General features: G+C 35.3%; 1 protein-coding gene across 1 annotated transcript; it reads right to left on the bottom strand.

Moving 5' to 3' along the window:
• Nucleotides 1-2052: 2052 nt before the first annotated feature.
• Nucleotides 2053-5976, bottom strand: SMIM28 (small integral membrane protein 28). Its single transcript, XM_044003493.1, has 2 exons — nt 5866-5976; nt 2053-2451 (listed from the first exon to the last, which is right to left on the bottom strand). Exons 1-2 carry the CDS (start codon nt 5974-5976, stop codon nt 2053-2055), a joined length of 510 nt encoding a protein of 169 aa, XP_043859428.1.
• Between the last annotated feature and the right edge of the window lie 3909 nt (nt 5977-9885).

The following is a 9885-nucleotide window of genomic DNA, read 5'->3' as shown; positions in this document are numbered from 1 at the left end:
CCTGGGCTCTGTTCATTACAGGGTGCTGCTAACATGCTTTTTTGCTGATCTTTCTATGATTCTTTCTATGTCCTGGGCCTGGGGCAGCTAGGTGGCACCATAGTACACAGAAAGCCAGGCCTGGAGTCCAGAAGACCTGAGTTCAAATTTGACCTCAGATACTTAATATATATGTGGCCCTGGGTAAGTTCACTTAACTGCTTCCTGCCTCAGTTTCCTTATCTGTAAAATGGGGATAATAATAGTACCTACATGCCAGGGTTGTTATGAGGATCCAATGAGATAATAACTGTAAAGTACTTAGCACAGTGCCTGACACATAGCAAATACTAAATAAATGTTTGCTATTCATTTGCTTCCTTGAAATGTATTAAGAACAAGTACTTAAGTTATATAACAGTAATTTTTGTGAAAGAAGTATTATAATAAGAAAGTGTGCTTATATAGGATCTTCAAAATGCTTTGCTAGCCATCTATTTGGCAGATGACAATCAGTACTGTTTTAGCTGATGAACAAGTGGCTACCCTAACCCCTATTGGTTTACTATGCCTACCAACATGACTGCTTTGGGGTCAGGTTGCAAAGTCCTAGTAACAGGGAGCAGAAATGGCTAAAGAGTTAAGAGCAGGAGCTAAAATGTAAGGAAAGGTCTATATGTAGAGCAAAGCTAAGTATGGTGGGCTTGTCTAGAGAAAAAAAGAAAAAATTATAAAACTCATTAAAAGAACTTAAAAGCTCATACATTACTATTTTTATCACACAGTATATAATGTATGTTTGAAGTATGCATACATAGATACAGTAATACTAAAAGTTCCTTTAGGGAAAGAAACTTGTAGTATTTCATTGATAAAATTGTTAAATAGCCCTCATGCCACGAATTCACAATTCTTAATTCCCGAGATCTTTTAAAATATTCACTGAAATAAGGGGGCGGGGGAAATATATGTATGTATAATATACACATGTATACATACATGTGTGTGTATATTGTGTGTGTATATGTGTATTGTGTGTGTTTGTATATCCACTGGGAGAATTTGTTTTATTTGACCATGCATTTTTGTTATAAGAAATCTATTTTTTCTTTTCTTTTTTCTTTAATGGGGTGGGGGATAGGAGGCAAAGAAAGTAGATTTCTGTTCATTTTTTGAAAATGGAGAAGTAGGGGGTTGCTACAGCTGTGAACTGTTGCATGCACTTTCAGATGAGGTTACTATATTATTAGTTTTACTTAATTGTTTTTCTTTGTTATGAAACTGTAAATGTATATAATGTAAAAATAAAACATGTCAATAAAACTAAAAGATATCTATATATGCACATATATACACAATACATATGCATACACATATCTATTTTAAGGATGGGCAAAAGCGAAGATGTATTTAACTAGTTATTCTCAAAACAGTCTGATCTTCTTAGTCCAATTGATTCCAAACTCATTGGCTCCACTTTGGTGAAAGCATAGAATAATTCTTGATGCATACTGCCAGGTGTTATACTTGTTTTCTGTTAATTCTCAAGAGTTTCTATTGTTAATTTCTGGGACTGCCTAGGAGTCTTGAAACGCTTAGATAGAGATGAAACAAAATAATATAGAAGACTAGGCCAAGTCCATGAGGTAGGGGAAATGGAAAGAAAGGTCTTGTTTGAGGGGGGCTAGGGAAAAATGGACTTTGGCATGTTCAGTAGCTAGTGACCTTTGGCAACTTCCCCTACATTCTTTCAACCTTCCATGGAACTTTTCTTCTCACTTGGGACAAGGAATTGAAAGTGTTATTTATTTTGCATGATCTTAATTATGTCTATGGAATAAGAAAAAAAGTTCACTAGTATCCCAGAAAGTATACATGGATTAAATAGATGAATTTGTATTTTTTCCATCATACTCTTAAGGGTAATAGTTTATCACTAGTGCTTGGATTCAATCTATGAATATCCCATTTCATGAGCTAGCATACTCCCTTCCCCTAATCCAGTTGTTTTGGGTCCTTCCTATTTAAAAGACTGACAGTTATTGGTATAAGGGACTCAAAAGGGAAAGGTCATTAATTATCATCCAACCTACGTGTGCTCTCTTCTTTATAAAGAGGTACCAGACCCTGGCTATTCCTATTTTGGACCTCTTCCTCAGGGGTTTTCATAGTGGCCTCCTCATAAGAGGGTGGTAGGCACACTGTGAGCAAGGTAGCATCAGGGTGCAAGGTTGAGTAATGGAAGTTCTGCTCGGTGCTCCAAGGTAAGACCGAAAGGAAATCAGTCACTTCTCTCTCTGGTAGGTGCTCTGGAAGGTCAATGCTGAAGATCTGCCCCTGGGGCCTTGGGTGCTTACAACGATGATACAGGAAAAGTAGCAGAAATGCCAAGAAAAGCAGGATGGTAGCTGGAAGAATGATGCACAGGAATGGCTCAATGTCTTCTTTGGTAGAGCTTATCTTATTTGTGCTCTGGATTTAGGGAACAAAAATGGGAGGGGATAAGAGGAGAAAAGCAAAAGCAAAAACACTAAAGGGCTTATCCCTCCCCCCCTCCTGCCCCTTACCATTATTTCTTATATAGCCTATTTCTTGTCTTTATGAATAACATGATTATTTTGTATCTCCCTAGGACATCAGAGCTCACAAAAGAAAATGTTCTGATAAAGCATGAATCACTTCAGTATTTCACAAGCTTTGCAGAGATGACTTCATACAAAAACTCAGGGTGGAGGAATGTAATACTGAGATAACTTCAGATGGTTTGAGGGCCTCTTCGTATGACCCACCCAATATACACAATACAAATTGAATCTTCATTTTCAAGAACTGACTCTCTATGCTTGTATTACAGTATATATTATTTTCTTTGACTTATTTTTCTCTAGAAGTAGCTTATTTTTTTTCCTGAAAAAGGGTGTTGTGAGATGATGATGATAATAAGAATTATTAACAACTTTCATTTTTGCCAAATGCTTTACAAACTTTATCTCATTTGTTCCTCACAACAACTCTGTAAAGTAGGTGCTATTGGCATCCCCAGAGATTTAACCTCTGAAATTCTTTGAGATTTACATGGTTAGATTGAATCACACCTTCCCCTTTTTGTCTGAAAATTTTTATTGATGCCTTTTGTTTTACCTCCATAGTTCACAAAAAATTATAAAGTATTATTGGGGAAGGAATCATATTCTAGACCCAGAATCATGATAAACGGTAAGGAAATAAGTCCATACTGAGAGAAAAAAATGACTTGCCTTCCTACTAGTAAAAAAAAAATCTGATTTTTAACATCATTAGGCAATAATGAACTATGGCTTTCTTCATTAAATGAAGCAAATGGAACCACAAGTACAAATAAATAACTACTAAAGATTTTTTTTAAGCAAGCATGACTGAGACAGGAAAGAAAATGCTAAAGTCTTCTACTACATAGTTTAATATGACAAGTAAATTTGTACCCACTATTTTCTTTCATAATTTTTGCAAGAAAGGAAAATCTCTTCTGTCATGACCAAGATTCTGGATTAAATGTCCTTTACTTAGTCATCTTTTTTATTCAATAGTTTATAAATAACATTCTGAGGCAGTATAATTATTTTCTATTATTTCTTCCAAATGTTTTGCACTTTCTAGATACATAACAATATATGATTATTTAGCTAATTCACAATTCGAGTGACAAAATCATCCTTATAAAAGCACATAAATATTGAAGGTTTGCTTACTGTCTTAAAGCCCCAGAAAGTCACACCGATTAGAACAATGTTAAAACTAACCTAGACAAGTATAGAATTCATTTATAGCACTGAAAGAGAAGAAAAATATGTTGAACTATCAGAACTGCTAAGATCATATCCTATCAATAAGTGACTTATTAATAAGATTAGTATGACATTTCATTTTAAAATCCATTTCATGAGTTGTTCCTTGCATATGCTTTAATATTTAGAATTGTTATAAGTGGATTCTGACTTTCTTCTGATTATTTGCCTTATAAAGTCAGCTGATTATTGTGTTAAGTGATTAATTCTAGACTGAGGATGTAATGCTATCATGGACCATGGCACGAAAAGCTATGAGAAAAAGTGAGATCCTCAAGCAAATTACCTTTTTAAAATTAGAAATCAACCTGGGGAATCTAGGAAATACTACTATGGTCAGTATCCTACTCTCACCTTATTCAATACTCTAAAATATTTAGGTGTGTAGTGTCGCTCCATGTCTGGCATCTGTCACAAAAGTATATAGAAAAGATTCTTTTATTAATAGAAGGTGTTTTAATACTTTTGATTTGCTATTTATTATTTTAAGGGCTTAATATTGGCCATATTCTATAATTCCATTATTTCATTCCTCATTCTGAAAAGTAAAGAATAAGTAAATTTAAACCATTTGTTAACGTGAAAGATAAAAAAACATTACAGTGACCCTTATATATTCAGTATAGATATAAAAGATATCACATGCTTAACATTCAAGGATTCTGTTATATATAAAAAACAGACACTCATGGAAAGTTGAACTTTTCTCCAGTCTTAGGAAGATAAGCTTAAAAAAAGAAATGGTACAGTTCTTTTAAATATTTCCACATGGTGAACTGAACTGTTAGATTTTTACAATACACACTTCTAGCTATTCTAATTCTGATGGGCTTTTAAAAAGTTATGATTTGAAAGTACATATTTAAAAGATTTATTGATGTTAATAATTCTTCCAGTTTCTCCAAGTAGTGCTATGAGGTAAATAGATAGAGGCAGGTTAGTCCTGATTTTGTTAATTTAAGAAATTCATGCAAAATAATTTATCAACTTGCATTACATTTTAAAATACAGGTATAATAACATTCTACTTTAATTTTGCGCTCAATAATGGGCAGATTTGGCATTTTCCCTTAGAGCTGCTTGAATGTCCTGTAGTCATTATGGGCTCTGTTTTGATTCAAAGACTTTTTGATTAATGGGTATTTTACATATCTATTCCTAATTAAATCCTAATTAATTAAATTAACTCAAACTACCCAAAGACATGTTAGTTAAACTCTACTGGGCTGGTCTTTTTTGGGATTAGTTAATTCCCACTCTCTCAAATTGACACTAAAAAACAAAAATGGCTTGTATTTTTTCTATTTACCTTATATTCTTCTATCCCCCTATAATTCAGCCATTCTTAACCTTTTTTTGTGTATCACAGTTTTCCATTTTGGCAGAAAAATGTTTTCAAATGTTTAAGTACACAGGATTACAAAGGAAACTAGTTATCCTGAAATATCATTGTCAAAACAATAAAAGTTGCAAGTTTATGGATAGATATCTATGGACACGTTGGTGGTCCCTGGACCCCAGGTTAATAATGCCTAGTCTAATGCAAGAAGTCTTCCTCTGAAGATGAGAGATTCTTCAGAAACAAACTTTCCCAAGCTACACAGTGCCCCTTTTTGTATACAAAAGAAAGGAAATCTTCTACCTCGTTTTTAGGAAAGTAGAAAGCAAAAGAGTTTTTTGTCTATCACAAAGGAAAAATAAGAATTTGCTTTTTCTTTTTTAGTCTTAGAAATTTCAATTTGGACTGAGGGGAGAAGGCTGTGAAGGGGCTCAAGAGAGAAAACTGTTAGACATTCCTGAGGGAAAGTACTTTTTAATCAAAAGAGAAGTAAAGCTTTATCAAGTTTCTTTGACACTTTCGAACACATCTGTACACTCTGAGTCAAATTTACAAAAATTTCAGCGTTTACCAAGCTAGACATTAGCAAATTACAATTTCTGTCATTATCACCATAACACACATATCAGGTTTGAACTCAACCTCTACAACCCCTAGACTACAGCTGGGCAATATTGACAAAGCAATCACAGACCCATCAGAGGAAAAGCATTCAGTACAGACCTGCAGCTGGGTGTCCAGAAGTGGAAGACTTGGTTCACTAGTTAACCATTCATAGGCCCCCCTGCCAGCAGGTCCAAACTGTCTCCAGCTGCTTCCTAACAGCCACCTCATGCTTTCATCAAGCTGATGCTGTCTCCGATATTGTTCTTCCACCTTGTCTCCCGGATTTAAAACAATGCCCTTTGCTCTTGGCCCTCACCCCGCTGGGATAGTCTCAGCTGATCACCATTGACAAACTCTTCCCCTGTGACAGCAGCAGCAGAGGAAAGTATCAAAGGCACTTTCTGGGCTGAACTAGCTATTTTAACTCAATTTCTCTGGGTTTATCTCTGTGGCCTATGTTATTGAGAAAGCAGGCATCAGGTATCAGGGATGATTGGAGAGTTTTCTGCATTAGGATTATTAGAGCAGAATTTGCATCTGAATCCAAGACCACATGGTCCCTAATTCATTAGATAAATAGGTTTCTAAATTTAGGTATCTAATAAACATGACTTTTCCCCCCTCCTTCCCACACCCTTTCCTATTCCCTCACTGCACCCCTGACCAGAGACTGAGATCTCTATCTCAGAGCAGGAAGGAAGAAAACAAGCTAAATTCCCCTTAATTGCTACTGGATTAGACAGTACACAGAGAATGGGTACTTTGGGGAGAGGCAAGGAGATATGAATAATGTCTTACTGAATTATTTAGACTATAGATGCTAATGATAAACTTGAACAGAAGCCAGATAACAGCTTAGGTTGTTAGGACTGAGCCTTTGCTAGTTTCATGGCTAAGAATAATATTTATCTACAGACGCACAGAAATTTTAAATCAATTTGTTTTTTCAACACCTATACAATTTTGCATATAATAGCTCATTTGTAAACTTTGTGAAATGAATTCTCTTCAAATTTTGAAGTGAAAAACTCTTAAATGTAAGATTTTACTTCACTGAAATATTATGGTTTCATTCTCCTTTCCTTTTGGGATGTTGGTTCTTGTTTGGAATTGGAATCCTCCTACCTCATCCCTTTTGGGGCAAAAGCTTTCTTGACTTCAAAGGTTTGCTCATGAAGAGTTGTAATATGATTTCATGGTTGAGAATTTAGAGATATTCTAAATTTCACTGTCATTTGACTGATTAATAAACATTTGAGGGTAAACTTTGTTGTGATTCCTATAGAATAACAAATAAAAAGATTAAAGTAATGCTAACACAATGTTTTACATGGTGTTTTAAGTTATAGTTCTATAGTGCTTTTACATGAAGTCACTTGATCCTTACAATAATCTTGTGAGGTAGGTAGGTAGGTAGGCCAATTTTATAGATGAGAAAATTGAGGATCATGGATGTTCAGCTACCTAGAGTAAGTGATGAGATGAGATTCAAATTCAGGTTTTTCCGAGTTCAAGTGGAGTAATCTTCACACTAAGTATGTTAGTACATCCTAAAACTAGTAATTTCTATAATTTTGATAAATATTGCCTTCTGGGTTTAACTGGGTCTGGTAGTATAATATTCAACTTAAATATTCACTAGGTAATAACTATTCTCCTTCTGGAAACTGTTTGTCAGCTGACCAGTTTATTTCTTCTTGCTTCATGCTTTCTCCTCACTTAAAATATTAATTTTGTTGCCCAGGCATTCTCCTACTTTAATAAAACTTATTTTGAGAAAATGAATCAAGGTATCTTCCTTACAAAATTATTTATTGAAAGGATACACTTGGTGTGGTAGAAAGATAATTACTTCTGTAATCAGGACATGTATTCCAGTGTTGTCTCTGACATTACATCTCTGTGTGACCATGACTTTCCTGAGCCTCAGTTTCTTCATCTGTCAAATGAGGGGGTTAGATTTGTTGGGCTTCTCAGGTTCCTTCCCTCTAGATCAAAGATAATATGATAATTAAATAGCAAGCTTTTCAACTACAGTGTGGCAATGGGTTTGAATTACACATCTGAACGATAAATTACAAAATATTTTAAATCTGTTTTAAGAATACACTTATTATGTAAAGTAAAGTAAAGTAAACTTGCCATCATCTTGGGACAACCTAGAAGTTATTTTATTTCTATTCTTATACAACCTTTTGCCTTTAAAAATATGCAACGCACGAAGACGTTCTTTAGCTCCCAAGTAACATTTGTATTGTTTTTCTGCCAAAACAGCACACATTTTGATCATCTGATCATATCTTATTTTCTAGCAGTTGGGTTTTTTAATAGCTCAGTTTGAGAGTTATAAGCATTGACTATTTAATATTAGCATAGGAATTTATCAGTATGACTCCAAAATATCCCTTGGTCAGATGAAACGTTAACTTGTGAAACCCCTCATTTTAAAGATGAGGAAAATGAAATTGAGAGAGGTTAAATGACTTGCCTGCAGTCACACAGCTAGACCATGTCAAATGCAGGTCCATTCCAAGGATATACCTGACCCCTTATCCAGTGCAATCTCCTCAATGCTACAGTATCTCAGAGCTTACATTTACACAAGAATAGGAAAAGTACCCTATAGGCCACCAATAGGAGTCTTTTAATACCTTTTTCTGAAATCATTTGAAAGTGTGATCTGTTTTGCTTCTCTTTTCCTTAGTTCTTTTAAATTTGAATTGTTCAATTATTTAATTTCTGTCCCCTCCAAAAAAATTCTTCAAGGTTCCTTTCTATTGGCAGGGTTGTGTAAGATGGAAATAGGGGAAGGTGTTGGGCTCAATATAATATAACTGTATCATGACAAAACTTTTCAATTTTAGCACTAATATGGAGGAAAAATAGAGTCAATGGCTATTTAGGAATAGAGCAAATGTTTAGAAATAAATTGTGCTAGGAAAACATAGTCATATTTATATAAACTAGAAGATGGAGTTAAAGTAGCATATATTTGAATTTTAGTAAGCTGTTCAATGCAATGTCTCACAAAATTCTATTACAAAAATTAAGTTAAGTGGGCTTAGACAATGATACAATTAAAATGACTGACAACTAATTGGTGGGCTGGAGGCAGCATTATTACAAATTACCTGGACTGCCCCAGACTTGTGTGAAGTATGCAGAGGGTTCATATAAAGGTCAGCAGTAAGACTTTGTTTTTGTAAAATCTTTGTTCTAATGACTGGGAGAGGAAATAAAAAGGTCTAACCAAATTCATGGTCAATATAGACTGAGGGAAGCGTGCAAGATGCTCAGGCCAGAAAGAAAATCAAGCAAGAACGAAACTAGAATGGAGTAGACACTGACATGAAACTTACTGTGGAAAAATACAAGCATTTATGAGACCAAAGAGGTCTCACAGAAGCTTTCATAAGGCTATGGTGCTGAGAAAAACCAGAGTGTAGAAGGTGAAATTAAGTAGTCAAGTTGCAATTAGGAAAGTTCACAAGAGAACCAGCTGTCTAGAGCTGGAAGGAATCTCAGAGGTCACCCACACCAACCCCTTTATTTTACATTGTTGGAAATGGAAGCATAAAGATCAAGTGACTTGCTTAAGGTCATGCAGATAATGTCAGAGATGAGATTTCAACCTAAGTTCTCTGATTCCAGAGTCAGAGGTCTTTCCACTATTGTTTGAAGTTGTATCAGTGGGGGCATCACACCCCAGCCCAGGTAGTCAGAATCTAGGCAATCAATCAATTTATTGAATTCAACCATCAATTCTTACATATCCAGTGTGCAGAGCACTGTGCTTGGTGCTGAGACCAATACAAAGTTTAAATAATACATGTTTCCTGCGTTCATGGCAGGAAGATAACTTACATCAAGTGTTTTTTAATTTTTTATTTTTTGGGAGGTAATTGGCATTAAGTGACTTACCCAGGGTCACACAGCTAGTAAGAGTCTGAGTCCAGATTTGAACTCAGGTCCTTCTGACACCAGGGGTCAGTGTTCTATCCACTGTGCCACCTAACTGCCCCCACTAAGGTTTATTTTAGGGGGGGCAATGAGGGTTAAGTGACTTGCCCAGGGTCACACAGTAAGTGTCAAGTGTCTGAGGCTGGATTTGAACTCAGGTCCTCCTGAATCTAGGGC

The sequence above is a fragment of the Dromiciops gliroides genome, chromosome 4, assembly GCF_019393635.1.
Source record: "Dromiciops gliroides isolate mDroGli1 chromosome 4, mDroGli1.pri, whole genome shotgun sequence".
In the NCBI taxonomy this organism is placed as follows: domain Eukaryota; kingdom Metazoa; phylum Chordata; class Mammalia; order Microbiotheria; family Microbiotheriidae; genus Dromiciops; species Dromiciops gliroides.
Note: the sequence above shows the minus strand (reverse complement) of the source record. Positions and strands in the feature narration are given on the sequence as shown.

What these genes read in the sequence shown, in the direction of transcription:
- SMIM28 (XM_044003493.1), bottom strand. Translation starts at nt 5,976, where the DNA reads ATGAGGTGGCTGTTAGGAAGCAGCTGGAGACAGTTTGGACCTGCTGGC. An exon ending in TTCTGGACACCCAGCTGCAG is followed by an intron (nt 2,452 to 5,865) that starts GTCTGTACTGAA and finishes CCCTAAATCCAG; the next exon opens with AGCACAAATAAGATAAGCTC.